General features: G+C 47.5%; 1 protein-coding gene across 50 annotated transcripts in view; it reads right to left on the reverse strand.

Annotated features, from left to right (window-relative positions):
* ATXN2 (ataxin 2) overlaps nt 1-14,583 on the reverse strand; it is a 148,806-nt gene extending 134,223 nt beyond the window's left edge. For 23 of the 50 annotated variants that reach the window (XM_063593689.1, XM_055096166.3, XM_063593685.1 and 20 more), the window contains exon 1: nt 13,847-14,583. In XM_063593689.1, the coding sequence (XP_063449759.1) occupies nt 13,847-14,583 (737 nt within the window). Of the gene's footprint in view, nt 1-12,978; nt 13,204-13,846 lie in introns of those variants that run through there. The other 27 variants (XM_063593679.1, XM_063593682.1, XM_063593678.1 and 24 more) reach the window with 7 other exon arrangements.
* Nucleotides 14,584-18,364: the final 3,781 nt, after the last annotated feature.

Raw genomic sequence — 18,364 nt, forward strand, 5'->3', positions numbered from 1 at the left:
GGCAACTAAGAGCGAAACTCCATCTCAAAAACAATTATTTCAATAATGCAATGCATCCTAACACTTCTTATTCTTTTTCATTTTTCTAAAAATGCTTGTCATAATCCACTAATGTGTTTCACAATCTACTAAGGGGTCATGACCTGCAGATTGAAAACTACTTCTTTGGGAGATATAAAAAATCATTTAACCTGGTGTTATGAGTCACCATTATGAGCACATTAATTAACTACACTGTGCTATAAAACAGTAATGCCCTTAGGGCCTAAGGTATACAGCTATAAACTTACAGTCAAAACTCCCAGGCCGGGAATGGTGGCTCACGCCTGTAATCCCAGCACTTTGGGAGGCCTAGGCAGGTGGATCATCTGAGGTCAGGAGTTCAAGACCGGCCTGGCCAATATGGCAAAACCCCGTCTCTACTAAAAATACAAAAATTAGCCGGGTGTGGTGGCGGGCACCCGTAATCCCAGCTACTCAGGAGTCAGAGGCAGGAAAATCGCTAGAAGCTGGGAGGCAGAGGTTGCAGTGGGCCAAGATTGTACCACTGCACTCCAGCCTGGGCAACAGAACAAGATTCTATGTCAAAAAAAAAAAAAGCCAGGTGCGGTGGCTCACGCCTGTGGTCCCGGCACTTTGGGAGGCTGAAGCAGGCGGATCACCTGAGGTCAGGAGTTCGAGACCGGCCTGGCCAAAATGGGGAAACCCCCGTCTCTACTAAAAATACAAAAATTAGCCCGGTGTGTGACCAATATCTGTAATCCCAGCTACTCAGGAGTCAGGCAGGAGAACTGCTTGAACCTGGGAGGCGGAACTACAGTGAGCAGAGATGGTGCCATTGCACTCCAGCCTGGGTGACAAGAGCAAAACTCCATCTCAAAAAAAAAAAAAAAAAAAAAAAAACCTCCCAGAATGGTATACTTGTTGAGCTCTTGTGTCTGTTTTTTAGTAGTTCCCAGGCTCTTTGCTTTGTTTTTTTGAGATAAGGTCTCATTTTAACGCCCAGGCTGGAGTGCAGTGGTGCAATCATGGCTCACCTCGACGTCCAGACTTAAGTGAACCACCTGCCTCAGCCTCCCAAGTAGCTGAGACTACAGAAGTGCACGACCATGACTGGCTAAATTTTTTGTATTAATATTTTTTGTTGAGATGGGGTTTCCCTGTGTTGCCCAGGCTGGACTTGAACTCCTGGGCTCAGGTAATCTGCCTGCCTCAGCCTCCCAAAGTGTTGGGATTACAGGTGTGAGCCACCATGCCCAGCCACCAGTCTTCCAATTTTTTTTTTTTTTTTTTTTTTTTTGAGACAGAGTCTCACTCTGTGGCCCAGGCTGGGGCACAGTGGCACAATCTGAGCTCACTGCAACCTTCACCTCCCGGGTTCAAGCGATTCTCCTGCCTCAGCCTCCCAAGTAGCTGGGATTACAGGCGCCCGCCCAGCCCCAAGTCTGGTTTTTTTTTTTTTTTTTTTTTTTAGACGGAGTCTCCCTCTGTCGTCAGTGCAGTGGCCCGATCTCGGCTCACTGCAACCTCTGCCTCCCGGGTTCAAGCAATTCTCCTGCCTCAGCCTCCCAAGTAGCTGGGACTACAGGCACACATCACCATGCCCATTTAATTTTTTTGTATTTTTAGTAGAGATGGGGTTTCACCCTGTTGGCCAGAATGGTCTCAATCTCTTGATCTTGCAATCCGCCCTCCTCAGCCTCCCAAAGTGCTGGGATTACAGGGGTGAGCCACCACGCCCGGCCCTTTTTCTGTTTTTTAGTAGAGACAGGGTTTCACCATGTTGGCCAGACTGGTCTCGAACTCCTGACCTCAAGTGATCCACCCTCCTTGGCCTCCCAAAGTGCTGGGATTACAAGCATGAGCCACCGCACCCAGCTAAGTCTTTCAACTTTCTATCACGCTACTGTTATTTCTCATTGCTGTTAATATATCTGCCTCTGAAAACATTGCTTTTCTACTTCCTGCCAATATGTACATCAGAAAAGAAAGCTAGATAGAATCATGTGTAAAGTAAAAGTTCTCAAAGAGGCCATAAAGAACTCTCCAGACCAGAGGCTAAAGCAGGAGGACAGTTTAAGCCCAGAAGTTGGAGGCCAGCCTGGGCAACATAACAAGAGCCCCATTTCTACCAAAAAAAGAAAAAAAAAAGAACTCCCCTTTCTAAAATCTGCTCAAGCTTCAGTGAAAAGACATTTAGTCTTCAATTCCTGATTTCGAAATGTGTTTCAGGAATGAAAATAGTTAACTGCACAAAGTCCACAGTAAATGTTTATAAACCCGAAAAGAAAAATGCAGTACTTGTTTCAAAACCCGCCCTTTATAAAAAACTAAAATTATAATCAAGATTAATTCCACTTAGAAAAATTATTAAGAATATTTTAACATGACTTTAAAAAGCAATATGAAAAACGTCAATGAAAACTATTTGACCTGGCCAGCCACGGTGCCTCACACATGTAATTAAAGCACTTTGGGAAAACTAGGTGGGTGGATCATTTGAATTTAAGAGTTTGAGACCAGCCTGGGCAACATGGCTAAACCCTGTCTCTACAAAATATACAAAAGCCAGGCATGGTGGCATACACCTGTAGTTCCAGCTACTCGGAAGACTGAGGTAGGAGGACTGCTTGAGCCCAGGATGTTGAGGCTGCAGTGAGCCATGACCATACCACTATACTCCAACCTGGCCAACAGGGTAAGACTCAGTCTCAAAAAAAAGGAAATTTAAAAAAAAACTGATCATTGGCAACACTGTTCAATAAAGCCTCTCAAGGCAATGGTTTCAGGAGACCAACATTCTAAAGTTCTGATACAGTTAATAAAAATAAACCACGTTCACTTATATTGCCAACAAGCCTCATACCACAACTAATGAGTTTTACAAAGACTTCATTATAGAATGAAATTTTATTCCATTCCCAAAATGTAGTTAGCTATTAATCATGGCACGAAACTGACATTTTCGGGCTGGACACAGTGGCTCACACCTGTAACACCAGCATGTTAGGAGGCCTAAGTGGGGTGGATCACTCGAGGCCATGAGTTCAAGATCAACATGGCAAAACTCCACATCTACTGAAAATACAAAAAAACTAGGCAGGCACTGTGGGGCGCACCAGTAGTTCCAACTACTTGGGAGGCTGAGGTGGGAGGATGGCTTGAACCCGGGAGACAGAGGTTGCAGTGAGCCGTATTTGCAACACTGCACTCCAGCCTTAGCAACAGAGCCAGATCCTATCACAAAAATAAATAAATAAATAAATAAATAAAACAAATTGACATTGTAAAGTCACTTGACACAACTTCAGGGTTAAATTACAAGCAATCTATGTAAGAATCTTTAAACGTTAATGAGAATTTCAAATTTTCACGTGAATGCAAACACAAATAATTACCAGCAAATAAAAAGTTAAGGTTGCCAGGCATGGGAGGCCAAGGCAGGTGGATCACTTGAGGCCAGAAGTTCCAGACCAGCCTGGCCAATATGGTGAAACCCCATCTCTACTAAAATACAAAAATTAGCCAGGCGAGATGGTGAGTGCCTGCAGTCCCAGCTACTCAGGAGGCTGAGGCAGAAAAATCGCTTTAACCTGGGAGGCAGAGGTTGCAATGAGCCAAGATCGCGCCACTGCACTCCAGCCTGGGTGACAGAGCGAGACTCCGTCTCGGAAAAAAAAGAAAAAAAAAAGTTAAGGTTAACAGCTGTGACAAGTTTTCATAAACAACCCAGACTCATTAAAAAAATACCAAACCAGGCCGGACGCGGTGGCTCATGCCTATAATCCCAGCACTTTGGGAAGCCGAGGCGGGCAGATCAAGAGGTCGGGAGATCGAGACAATCCTGGCTAACACAGTGAAACCCCATCTCTACTTAAAATGCATAAAAAAAATTAGCCGGGCATGGTGGCGGGCGCATGTAGTCCCAGCTATTTGGGAGGCTGAGGCAGGAGAATGGCATGAACCTGGGAGGTGGAGCTTGCAGTGAGCTGAGATTGTGTCACCGCACTCTAGCCTGGGCGACAGAGCGAGATTTCTCAAAAAAAAAAAAAAAAAAAAAAAAAAACTAAACCAAACTGGTCACAGTGGCTCACATCTGTAATCCCAGCACTTTGGGAGAACGAGGCGGGTGGATCACCTAAGGTCAGGAGTTCGAGACCAGCCTGGCCAACATGATGAAACCCCATCTCTACTAAAAATACAAAAATTAGCCAGGCATGGTGGCACACAGCTATTATTCCAGCTACTCAGGAGGCTGAGGCAGGACAATCACTTGAACCTAGGAGGCGGAGGTTGCAGTAGGCCGAGATCACAGCACTGCATTCCAGCCTGGGTGATAGGGTAAGATCCTGCAACACACACACACAAACAATAATAATAATTTAAAAAATCAGCCGGGCATAGTGGCTCACACCTGTAATCCCAGCACCTTGGGAGGCCAAGGAGGGCAAATTGTTTGAGGTCAGGAATTCAAGGCCATCCTGGGCAACAGGTAAAATCTCTGTCCCTACAAAACAAAAACAAACAAAAAAGCTAGGCGCAGTGGCTTACGCCTGTAATTCCAGCACTTCGGGAGGCCAAGGTATATGGATCGCCTGAGGTCGGGAGTTCGAGACCAGCCTGGCCAACATGATGAAACCCCATCTCTACCAATAATACAAAAATTAGCCAGGTGTAGTGGCGCATGCCTATAATCCCAGCTACTCGGGAGGCTGAGGCATGAGAATCATTTGAACGCAAGAGGCAGAGGTTGCATTGAGCCGAGATCCTGCCACTGCACCCCACCCTGGGCAACAGAGTGAAACAAAAATTTTGCTGGGCATAGTGGCGCATGCCTGTGGTCCCAGCTACTCAGGAGGCTGAGATAGGAGGATCACTTGGGCCTGAGAACTCGAGGTTGCAATGAGCCATGATGGCACCACTGCACTCCCGCCTGGGTGACAGAGCTAGAACCTGTCTCAAAAAAATAAGGCGAGGCGCAGTGGCTCATGCTGTAATCCCAAAACTTTGGGAGGCCAAGACAGGCAGATCACCTAAGGTCAGGAGTTCAAGACGAGCCTGGCCAACATGGTGAAACCCCATCTCTACTAAAAAAAAATACGAAAATTTGCCAGGTGTAGTGGCGCATGCCTGTAATCCCAGCTACTCAGGAGGCTGAGGCAGGAGAATCACTGGAACCTGGGAAGTGGAGGTTACACTGAGCCGAGATTATGCCACTGCTTTCCAGACCGGGTGACGGAGTGAGACTCTGTCTCAAAATAAATAAATAACCAAGGATTTAACATTTATGTAGATTTCACACCACGTAAGTACAGAACCACATACATTAAAAACAAAGAAAAGAAAATAGACCTCCTATTTTAGCAAGCCAAAATCAAGGTTACAAAAAGATATCCTGAAGGGCAAGTACTGTCCATGACTGTATTCCATAAAACAAGCCTGTTAGGGGGCCGGACGCAGCAACTCACGCCTGTAATCCCAGCACTTTGGGAGGCCGAGGTGGGCGGATCACAAGGTCAGGAGATCGACACCATCCTGGCCAACATGGTGAAACCCCGTCTCTACTAAAAATACAAAAATTAGCTGGGCATCACAGTGTGCGCCTGTAGTACCAACTACATGGGAGGCTAAGGCAGGAGAATCGCTTGAACCCGGGAGGCAGAGGTTGCAGTGAGCTGAGATCGTGCCACTGCACTCCAGCCTGGTGACAGAGCGAGACTCCATCTAATTAAAAAAAAAAAAAAAAAAAACAGGCCTGTTAGGAACCAGACTGCACAACAGGAGCTGTGTAAGCATTAGCACCTGAGCCCCACCTGTTAGATCAGGTGCAGCATTAGGTTCTCATAGAAGCACAAACCCTACTGGGAACTGCATATAGCAAGAGATGTAGGTTGTATGCTCTTTATGAGAATCTAACAAATGCGTAATGATCTGAGGTGGAATAATTTTTTTTTTTTTTTAGACGGAGTCTCACTTTGTCCCCCAGGCTGAAGTACAGTGGTGCAATCTCAGCTCACTGCAAGCTCTGCCTCCCGGGTTCATGCCATTCTCTTGCCTCGGCCTCCGGAGTAGCTGTGACTACAGGCGCCCTCCACCGCGCCCAGCTAATTTTTTTGTATTTTTAGTAGAGGGGGGTTTCACCATGTTAGCCAGGATGGTCTCGATCTCCTGACCTCGTGATCCGCCCGCCTCGGCCTCCCAAAGTGCTGGGATTACAGGCGTGAGCCACCATGCCCGGCCGGTGGAACAGTTTCATCTCAAAATCATCCCCTGCCCCTATGGAAAAACCATCTTCCACAAAACCGGTCCCTAGTGTTAAAAAGGTTGAGGACCATTGCCTTAAAATACACAGCATGATCTTGTGTATATATTACGTCTCTATTTATTTCAAGGGAGGGGCCCCAGAACTTAAAATTTAAAAATAAAAATAAAGGGAGGGGGCTCGGTGCAGTGGTTCACACCTGTAATCTCAGCACTTTGGGAAGCTGAGGCAGGAGGATCACTTGAGCCCAGGAGTTTGAGACCAATCTGGGCAACATGGCAGGACCCTGTCTCTACAAAAAATTTAAATGTTAGCCAGCTGGTGTACACCTGTAGTTCCATCTACTCAGGAGGCTAAGACAGGAGAAATGCTTGGCCCCAAAGATTGAGGCTGCACTCCAGCCTGGGTGACAGAGGGAGACCTTGACTCTAAAAAAATAAATAAAGGGAGAGGTGTAATAAAATCCTACAAATGTTGCTTTGGGCAAGTCCCCTAATCTCTCAAAGCTTAGAGTTTTTGCCTTCCATTTTTAAGATTTAGGATTTTTTGTTGTTGTTGTTGTTGTTACTGTTTTTTAAGAGACAGGGTAGGCTGCGCATGGTGGCTCACGCCTGTAATCCCAGCACTTTGGGAGGCCAAGGCAGGTGGATCGCTTAAGGTCAGGAGTTCGAGATGAGCCTAACCAACATGGTGAAACCCTGTCTCTGCTAAAAATACAAAAATTAGCTGAGTGGGGTAGCAGGCACCTGTAATCTCAGCTACTCAGAAGGCTGAGGCAGGAGAATCGCTTGAACCCGGGAAACAGAGGTTGCAGTGAGCTGAGATTGCACCACTGCACTCCAGCCTGGGAAAGAGCAAAACTGTCTCAAAAAAAAAACAAAAAACAAAAAAAAAAACACCTTAGCTCATGAGGCTGGGCGGGGGTGGCTCACGCCTGTAATCCCAGCACTTTGGGAGGCCGAGGCAAGCGAATCACCTGAGGTCAGGAGTTCAAGAGCAGCCCAGCCAACATGGTGAAACTCCATATCTACTAAAAATGCAAAACTTAGCCAGGCATGGTGGCGGGTACCTGTAATCCCAGCTATTCGGGAGGGCTAAGGCAGGAGAATTGCTTGAACCTGGGAGGCGGAGGTTGCAGTGAGCCAAGATCACGCCACTGCACTCCAGCCTGGGTGACAGAGACTCTGTCTCAAAAACAAACAAAAAAAACCCTTAGATGGTAACAGTAACATCATAGATGACCCAGATATCCTTTGAAAAAAAACAAAAAAAACACAAGTACTTTCATTTAAAAAGATACGGCAGCAGCCAAGCACGGTGGCTCATGCCTGTAATCCCAGAACTTTGGGAGGCTGAGGCGGGTGGATCACCTGAGGTCAGGAGTTTGAGACCATTCTAGCCAACATGGTGAAACCCCGTCTCTACTAAAAATACAAAAATTAGCCGGGCGTGGTGGTGTGCGCATGTAGACCCAGCTACTCAGGAGGCTGAGGCAGGAGAATCACTTGAACCCGGGAGGCAAAGGTTGCAGTAAGCAGAGATCGTGCCACTGCACTCCAGCCTGGGCGACAGAGCAAGACTCCGTCTCAAAAAAAAAAAAAAAAAAGATAATAGGTGTGACTGTTAATAAACTGTTTACATCTCCATTGAAGTTGTCACAATCACTTGAAATAGCTAAAAAAAAAAATAGGGTTTTGTTCATGCTCAACTATTTACACAACATCAAAATACTATCACTAGTCAAAACAGAAAATTGTAATTCTAGAGAACAACCTTCTAAAACCTTAAAATTCGTTTCAAAGTAAAAAACCATACTTTGCTAAGGTGACAGTTCTAACACGGCTGTAGCTATTTAGGACAAAAAAATGAGATCCTCCTTTTTTTGTTTGTTTGTTTGTTTTGAGACAGAGTCTCGCTCTGTTGCCCAGGCTGGAGTGTAATGGCATGATCTCAGCTCACTGCAACCTCCGCACTCACTGCAACCTCCGCGATCAAACAATTCTCTTCCCTCAGCCTCCCAAGAAGCTGGGATTACAGGCGCCCACCACCATGCCTGGCTAATTTTTGTATTTTTAGTAGAGATGGGGGTTTCACCATGTTGGCCAGACTAGTCTCAAACTCCTGACCCCAGGTGATCCACCCGCCTCAGCCTCCTAAAGTGCTGGGATTACAGGTATGAGCCACCGCGCCTGGCCTTGAGATCCTCCTTTAAGTCAAAATATATGGCTATTAAATAGCTACAATATGAGTTAACATCCCCTATGTAAAAGTAGAAACCATTGCTAATTAGAGTAACACTGAAAATACAAGTTTACATTTAACCAAAAAAAGGAACACCATGACTGATCCCATGTTTTCACTGTTTCAGAATGTGGAATCTTTAAGCAACTACAGGCTTACATTTTTCTCTTAAAAAAAAAAAAGAAAAAGAAAAAGAAAACCAAAGCAAGTTTTGGCCCAAACTTAAAAAGTTTATTTTCTCCACATACTTGAAACAAAAACTAAACTAATTAGGTAAAATACATAAGCCCAAAAGAAAAACAAAACATGTCTCTTTGGTTAGTAATAGCCATCTACAATTTACCTCTAATGACCCTCAATGTCAATTAACTTTTTTGGTCTAACTTCAGAGATGGTTAGTATCAATGTGCACATAAAAGAATAACAAAGGATGATGCCATTTAAACCTTATAAATTACTAATGAAGCCACATGACTAATTAACCTAGATAAAAAGCAAATGGCTAAATACCCGACCTTCAAATCTTTGCTCAAATGTTAGCTCCTCAATTAAGTTCCCCCAATCCATTTAAAATTGTAACTCATTCCCCTCCCCACACTCCCTATACCTTTAATCTGCTTTCTTCTAATTCCATAGCTCTTATACACTATTATACATAGGCTGGTAATTTAATGTCTCATTGTCTGCCTAGTCACATTAGAATGTAAACTCCAAAAGGACAATATGTTTGCTTTATTCACTGATTCATCCCAAAAACCCCGTGTACATAGATGCTTCGATAAAGCTGTATTCAACGTAGATATTTTAGGCCCTTCTACAAGATATTTAACTGCAAAAGATGAACAGTCTCACTGAAATTTAAATGGAAGCATGATGAACTACATTAAATCACAGCACTTTTTTTTTTTTTTTTTTTTTTTTTTTTTTTGAGATAGAGTCTCACTCTGTCTCCCAAGCTGGAGTGCAGTGGCGCAATCTCAGCTGACTGCAACCTCCGCCTCCTGGACTCAAGTGATGCTCCTGCCTCAGCCTCCCAAGTAGCTGGGATTACAGGCGCCTGGCTAAACAGCACAATTTTTAAGTTGCAATGCCTCAAGAGAAAGAAGCAGTAAAAATACTAAGCTGAAAATCACTAAAAGAAAAATATTTTATTCAGACTGAATCCTGTATCCCAAGCAATTCTAATGTCATATTATTTAGGTTTAGGAATAGAGTAACAATTGTAAATCCATATTTTTATTTTTAATGGGGAAGGGAATGTAGAAGAAGAAGAAGAGTCAACCAGCGAAAATTCCCAATAGTGCCATGAAATTACAAAAAAGTTACCAAAAATAACTTGGTCATAGGCTAGCAGCTAATAAAAAACACTTTCAGATGAAAAAGAAAGGTTAACAACAACAACAAAGCTTTAGAACAGTTCCTCAGGAATTTCATTCCTGCACTTTACTCAGTACTATCAGCACGACAGATAAACCAAGTACCCTCATTAATAATAATGGTTACAGGTTTCAAAACATCTTCATATATATTACCTTATTAAATCCTCAGAGGAACCAAATTAAACTCAAATATCAATAATCCAGTAACTAACAAAAGCACTTAATAATATATGCACTTGACAGTAAAAATGCAATTTTTCCTTTAAAAATTCCCCACAATATTTGACAAACTACAAAGAAACCATTCCATGGAAGAGCAACCTTCTTGGCACTGGAAGTAATACAAGTCTTCTACAGAATAATAGAGCACCGCTAGCAAGAGCCATAAAAATCCTGAAGCCCTCTGAACTAGTAAAACCACTCTTGGTAACTTTCTCTAAGGAAATAATTACACTGAAGCAAAAAGCTATTTAAAAATGTTCACTGCACCACTATCTATAACAAAAAAGTGGAAACCCAATTCCCAACAATAGAATGGTTAAGTAAAAACCTTACAGCCGGGCGCAGTGGCTCACGCCTGCAATCCCAGCACTTTGGCAGGCCGAGGCGGGCGCATCACCTGAGGTCGGTAGTACGAGACCAAACTGGCCAACATGGTGAAACCTTGTCTCTACCAAAAATACAAAAATTAGCCAAGTGTGGTGGAACATTCCTGTAGCCCCAGCTACTCAAGAGGCTGAGGTGGGAGAATTGCTTGAACCCAGGAGTCAGAGGCTGCAGTGAGCTGAGATCGTACCACTGCACTTCAGACTGGGCAAACACCGAGACTCTGTCTCAAAAAAAAAAAAAAAAAAAATTTACATTTACAATACAACGTTCAGGGGAAAAAAGCTAACTACAAAATAACATACACAATCACCTCTACTACATAAAAATGAAAAGGTAAAAAGCAAAAATAAGAATTAGACTGATGGTTGGGGGCAGTGGCTCATTCCTGCCTGTAATCCTGGCACTTTGGGAGGCCGAGGCTGGCGAATCACTTGAGGTCAGGAGGAGTTCGAGACCAGCCTGGCCAACATGGTGAAACCCCATCTCTACTAAAAATACAAAAATTGGCCAGGGGCAGTAGCTCACGCCTGTAATCCCAGCACTTTGGGAGGCCAAGGCAGGTGGATCACTTGAGGTCAGGAGTTCGAGACCAGCCTGGCCAACATGGCAAAACCCCGTCCTCACTAAAAATACAAAAAAATTAGCCAGGTGTGGTAGCACGAACCTGTAATCCCAGCTACTCGGGAGGCTGAGGCTGGAGAATCACTTAAATGAACCCAGGAGGCAGAGACTACAGTAAGCTGAGATCAGGCCACTGCACTCCAGCCTGGGCGACAGAGTGAGATTCCATCCAAAACACACACACACACACACACAAAATTAGATTACAGTAAAATTATGTTCTAATATTGTGATTACATTATCTTTCCTAAAACAGCCACCTTCAAAAATATGTATAACAAAGAACAAAATAAATCACTTCTGAAAGTCATGAAAAACTATTCACACACACACACACAAAAAGTCAAATTATGAAATGTTTCTTAAAGCAGATGTGAATTTCCAGACTTTCAAGAATATTTTGCTATCTCGAAACTTGTCAAACCGAATGCTGCATTTTTTTCACCCTTGCTCTCAGAGACTTATTTTCACTGTTGATACGCACAAACCTAAGTGAGGAGATTCTAGAAGCTGAAATTTATTTACAAGGAATGCAGGAAAGTGATTCAAATTCAAAGTAATTCTACAAGTACATTAACGATCTGTTCAAGAATAAAACTTCACATTACACAAATCCAACACAGTAAACAAAATTTCACCTATTCATCAGAAAGAATAAGGGCTGCCATTTAGGTCTCAAGTAAAAGAACTTAAAGCAAGGAAAAATCTAAATTAACCTTAAATTGTTGTAAAGCCTCAAGGAACAGAAAAAAGACCTTGTGGTACTAAAACATTCCAAATATCTTTGATCACTCAAACTACTCAGAAGCAAATTCTCTTATAATCTAATTTGTAAGCCTAGTAGTCAATGCAACTTAATAACCTTAGTTTTAATGTTTATATATTTGAACATGTTGAATGTATCTGCCAAATCTCTTCCTAATACCTAAGAAAGTAAAAACAGAATACATCCTTTTCTATAAAAATTGTATTTTAAATTTTTTCATTTTTCGCTAGATGCCAACGAAAAAGGGAAACTGAAGTTAACCTACTTGGGGAAACGATCACTTCATCTGAACTAGTTTGGCTAAGTAGTGTTTGGGATGCTTCAGACTCAGAGAAGGGGAAGGGGGGGCGGGGCGTGTAAAGTCAAATAACCGACTGTTTCCGCCCCCTTAGAAGGCAGCAGAATTCCTTAAAAACCAGCTGATTCCTCTTGATGGGGAATTTCTGCTGTAAATAAAAATTCTTTGGAAATGGGTTGCTGAAAATGTGTTTTCAAAAAGAAAACTCGGGTGAATGAAAAATCCTCTTATTCCACCTTCCAAAGCCCAAGATGCCTATTTAAGGAGGACGCCGGTCACCCGCCATCAAGCCGGCGGCCTAGGCCTAAAGAAGGCACAGTAGTGCCTACAACACGGATGGACTTGAGGCACAAGGGAAATGGACTTGCGTGCCCTTGGTAAGCTCTGGCGGCACTCCCGAAGTTAAGGACACCGGCCACAATGGAATGGAGTCTATTGACGTTTGCTTCTCCCTTTGAACACTAAGCATTTTCTTAGTTCGTGAAATACGAACTGACAACCGCCCGCCACCCCCAACAGGCCCTCCTGCACAAACACACCCTCGAGTCAAACCCAGTTAGCCGGGACAACACTGAGCCCCCAGCCCCTACTACAACCCCGGCTTAGGAGGGAAAAAGACGCTAGTAAACACCCGCCTTTCTGCCTTCAGGAACCCGACCACGTCCCCTGCTGCAATCTCTCTCTCCTAGCATTTCCGAAATTGGGGCGGGGGTTGGGATAAGTGCGCAGGGTGCCCGCCCCCTGCCACCAGCACCGCCACCCCGGATCTCCAGGGTCCAGCCTGGGTCCAGCCCTCACCCACCGATGTTCCACAGGCGCCTTCTCCACTGCGGCCTCGAACAGCAATGCGGATCGGCCACCACCCGCGCGCCGGAGAGGTCTGGCGGGGGAAGGAGGAAGGCCGGGACGGGGCCGGGCACTCCCCACCCCTTCCCTTCCCCAGGTGGGGGAGGGTGGAACGCTGCCGGAGGCCACATGGAGCCCCACGATTTCAGGGGAGTTCGGGAGCCCCCGCCGCCGCCTCGGACACGAACGCAGAGGGGTGCGGGGGCCAAGGCCCACCTGTCTCCACCCCGTCCTCCCATCTTTCCCAGGACTGGGAGGGGGCGGGGAGAGAGCCCCGACAGACCCTGATGATTCCGGAGGAGCCCGGTGCCTACCCCTTTAACCGGCACGGGGGACGCGGCCCTAACTTCTCCCCTCCCGAGATGTCCCCCATGGAGGGGGACATGTTCCGGAAAACGCCACCAAAACCTCCAGACCCCTCCAACGTTCACACCTAAACCGGGAGTGGAGGAGCTGCCCGAGCATCCCCACGCTGCGGGCGGAGGATCGTGCGGAAGGGGGAGCCGGGGCTGACCATCGCCGCTACCCGAGAACCCCTGCCAACACGCGTGGGGAGGGGAGGCCGCCCGCTCCCTCCATCTTGACCGCTGGGGGAGGGGGCGGGGATGCTGCGGGAGGCTGGACAGGCCTGACAATCCCAGAGGACCCCGGCTGCGCCCACCGGCCGAGCCTCGGGGCTCAGGCCCGAGCGAGTCTCCCCCGCGCTGCCGGCCCCCAGCCCACCCCGGGTAGCCCGGCGGGTCACGGGGCGGGGACGGCGGCGCGGGCCGCGGGGGAGGGGACGCCGGGCCCGGAGCGGAGGGGGCTGGGATGCCGACACCCACCTGCCCAGGCCGGGCCTCCCGCCGCCGGAGGTCGCCGCGACCACCGAGGAGGGAGCCGTGGCCGAGGACGAGGAGACCGAGGACGAGGACGGCGAAGGCGCGGCGGCGGGCGACGCTAGAAGGCCGCTGCCGCCGGGCTTGCGGACATTGGCAGCCGCGGGCGGCGGCTGCTGCTGCTGCTGCTGCTGTTGCTGCTGCTGCTGTTGTTGTTGCTGCTGCTGCTGCTGCTGCTGCTGCTGCTGGGGCTTCAGCGACATGGTGAGGGGCCCATACACCGGCTCGCACGCCGGGCGGGGACAGCCGGGAGCCGGGCGCGCCAAGGAGACGCCGGAACGCGGCGGGGACGCGCGGGCGCCGAGCGGGGAGGCGCGGGTTGGCGCGGCCGGAGGGGCGCCCGGGCTGGCGAGGGGGAGAAGGAGGACGACGAAGGGGCGGGGAGGCCCGCCGAGACCAAGGAGCCGCCGGGAGCCGGGCCGAAACGCGCCGCCGCCGTTGCCGTTGCTACCAAAACAGTCTGAGGCGGAGGGAGGCGAGCTCTGCCGGGAGGGAGGGGGGCCGGGGCCGGGCGGGGGAGGGGCGGCGGAGGGATACGGTCCCGGGGCCGCGCCACCGCCGCCCCGCCCGCTCCGCCGCGCCGGCCGCTGGAGCGAGCGCCACCCGGGCCACCTGGCTGCGGCGAAGCGGCGAGACTCGGTGGCCACCGCGGGACTCCGAGGAGCTGCGGCCGCTGAGCGCATCGGAGGGCGGGCGCGCCGAGGCGCCGGGTGGGAGCGGAGGTGCGTATAGGGACTCTTTACCGGAAGTCGGAGGGGTCGGACGGAAGCAGAACGTGAGGTGGCCCCGGGGCCGGGAGGGACACGTGAGGAGCGGGCGGCGCGCTGGGTTGCTTTCTCGGGGGTCGGGTGAGGGCCAGGCGGCGGTCCCTACCCGGATCCGCCCTCCTCGAGGCGGGTCTGCCCTTCGGGGAGGGCGTGTCGGTCTCAGCCTCTGGGGCCTGCCTGGTGTGGAGGACAGGAGAGAAGCATTTCTTCTACTGTATTCCTTCAGCGTCTTCACTTCTGCGGGGACCTCGTTTGCCCCCACCTGATGCAACCCAGAAAATGGACTGCGAGTGTCTTGGGGCGGAGAATGTGTCTTGCTACGTGTAAAGCACCTAGAACCCTGCCAGATTCAGGGGACACAGCATCCTGCCGTTTTCCTGCCGTCCCCCGCCCGCCACACAGTAGGCGCTCCAGTGGCTCTGGGCATCTACCAGGCAGGCCGCGCTGTCCTGCCCTGCCGGGGCTGGAGTGGAGCAACCTTCCGGGGCCACCCACATCTGGGTACCTTTTCCCCACTTTTTCCACCCCAGCCGCGCACAGTCACCAGAAAACTCTTTTAGGTATCTGACCTTCATTTGAACCTATGTTCCCTCACTTGAACTTCTTTTTCCTCATTCATGAGATTCTAAAGGAAATATATGGGATTGGGACTGGTAGAACTACGGATAATGGGATCTCCCTCGGTAGAGACAGAACCGACCTCAAAAGAATGTGCGAACTTTAGACCTTGGACCCTTTAGAAGTTTTAATTTAACTTACCCAGCCAGCACAGTAGACTCTTTTTAAAATGTGTTGCAGTTAAACTGGAAGCAAGTGGAAAGTAGGTAACTTTTTTTTTTTTTTTGAGCAGTGAATCTGTTGTTTTTTAAAGTGAAATGACTTCAGGAAATAATAGGGGAAGAAACACCAAAATTCCCCTCAGTGTCCTAGAACTGTCCAGATAAAGGTAAAGACTTAGATAAACGTGGAGAATGATTGAACCAGCAGTTTTCAGTAGCCCAACTGAAATTAACCTCCTAGATAGTCCAGGCAAAAATGATCATTGTATTCTGCCAATGTAGGAAATCAGTTTTATTTCCCATCTAAGGTAAAAAGTAGATCAAGGGACCATTGCAAAACCCTTTAAAAATTAACCTAGCCTAGCCAACATGGTGAAACCCCGTCTCTACCAAAAATATAAAAATTAGCCGGGTGTGGTGGTGGGCGCCTGTAATCCCAGCTACTTGGGAGACTGATACAGGAGAATTGCTTGAATCCGGGAGGTGGAGGTTGCAGTCAGCCGAGATCATGCACTCCAGCCTGGGCGACAGAGCGAGACTGCGTCTCAAAAAATAAATAAATAAATAAATAAATAAATAAATAAATAAATAAATAAATAAATAAATTTTAAAAAGTAACCTAAAGGAAACTGGAACTAAAAAACCAGTTGAGGAAACAAAAAAATACCTGTACCCGGCTGTGGTACACAGGCCGGGGCTGCTGTGAGGGGAAGCTCCTGGAGAGGGTGACATGGGGCAGGGACCTAAATGAGCATGGGCATGAGGATCCTGGGGAGAAACGCTCCAGGTGGAGGGCACAGCGAGGGCAAAAGCTATGAGGGGGGAGTCTGAGGAACAACAAGGAGGCCTGCAATGGAGCAGGTCGGCAATGGTGTCCCGTTATATTCTTTCTTTAATAGAAATACAAACACTTGGCCTGGCGCGGTGGCTCACACCTGTAATCCCAGCACTCTGGGAGGCCGAGGCGGGTGGATCACCTGAGGTCAGGAGTTCAAGACCAGCGTGGCCAACATGGTGAAACCCCATCGCTACTAAAAATACAAAAAAATTAGCTGGGCGTGGTGGTGGGCATCTGTGATCTCAGCTACGCAGGATGCTGAGGCAGGAGAATCGCTTGAACCCAGGAGGCGGAGGTTACAGTGACCAAAGACGGCACCACTGCACTCCAGCCTGGGCAACAAGAGCGAAACTTTATCTAAAAAAATAAAAATAAAAAAATACAATCACTTTTCTCTGATTGGAATCAAGGTCCCAGAATACAATCTTAAGAACAAGTTTTGGCCAGTGTGGTGGCTCACGCCTGTAATCCCAGCACTTTGGGGGGCAGTGGCCGGTGGATCACCTGAGGTCAGGAGTTCGAGACCAGCCTGGCCAATGTGGTGAAACCCCATCTCTACTAAAAATACAAAAATTAGCTGGGTGTGGTGATGCGCACCTGTAGTCCCAGCTACTTGGGAGGCTGAGGCGGGAGAATGGTGTGAACCTGGGAGGCGGTGCTTGCAGTGAGCGGAGATCACACCACTGCACTCCAGCCTGGGCGACAGAGCGAGGCTCCGTCTCAAAAAAAAAAATAGTAAGTTTCAGGTCGATGCAAGTTGAATAAGAAGGCCTAGGCTGGATACAGTGGCCTACACCTATAATCCCAGCACTTTGGAAGGCCAAGGCAGGCAGATCCTTTGAACCAAGGAGTAGGAGACCAGCCTGGGCAACATAGTGAGACCCTCCTCTCCATAAAAAATTTTTCAAAATTAAAAAAAAAGAAGGCCTGAAGCTGACATAGCTGAGAAAGTTTGTTTTAACTCACTACCATTGAATAAAAACTTAACAGTTTTATCAAGATATAATTTACATACTATGAAATTCACCTATTTTGTGTACAATTTAATGATTCTCAGTAAATTTACACAGTAAATTTGCACAACCATTGCCACTAATTTCAGAACATTTCCATTACCCTAAAAAGATCCTTCTCAATGGTGGGCAGTTTGGTTCCCATCCTTAGCCCCAGGCAACCACTCATCTACATTTTCTCTCTATGGATTTGTCCAGATTTTTCACATAAGTAGAATCTTACAGCATGCAGCCTTTTGTGTCTGCCTTCTTTCATTTGTCATAATGTTTTTGAGGTTTATCTAAGGTTGTGGCATGTAGCAGTATTTCATTCCTTATTATTGCTATGTCATATTCCATGTATGGACATACCACATTTTGTGTCTACTTTCCAATTGGTGGATGTTTAGATTGTGTCAACTTTTTGAGTATTATGAAAATGCTGCTGGGGCTGAGATTGGTGGCTCACTCCTGTAATCCCAACACTTTAGGATACCAAGATGGGAGGATCACTTGAATACCCCGGAGTTTGAAACCAGCCTGGGCAACATAGAGAGACCCTGTCTCTATGAAAAACTTTAAAAATAAAAAATTAGCTGGTTGGCCGGGCGTGGTGGCTCATGCCTATAATCCCAGCACTTTGGGAGGCCGAGGTGGGTGGATCACCTGAGATCAGGAGTTCGAGACCAGCCTGGCCTACATGGTGAAATCCCGTCTCTACTAAAAATACAAAAAATTAGCCAGGCGTGGTGGGGGGCACCTGTAATCTCAGCTACTTGGGAGGCTGAGGCAGGAGAATTGCTTGAACCCAGGAGGCGGAGGTTACAGTGAGCCGAGATTGCACCATTGCACTGAAGCCTGGGTGACACAGCAATACTCTGTCTCCAAAAAAAAAAAAAAAAAAAAAAAATTAGCTGGTCATGGTGACACGCACCTATAGTCCCAGCTACTAGGGAGGCTGAAGCAGAAGGACCGCTTGAGCCCAGGAGATCAAGGTTGCTGTGAGCTACGAATGCGCCACTGCACTCTAGCCTGGGCAACAGACCAAGACCCTGTCTCGTTCAGTTAATAGAGTTGCTAAAACACAC

The sequence above is a fragment of the Pan paniscus genome, chromosome 10, assembly GCF_029289425.2.
Source record: "Pan paniscus chromosome 10, NHGRI_mPanPan1-v2.0_pri, whole genome shotgun sequence".
Taxonomy (NCBI): Eukaryota; Metazoa; Chordata; class Mammalia; order Primates; family Hominidae; genus Pan; species Pan paniscus.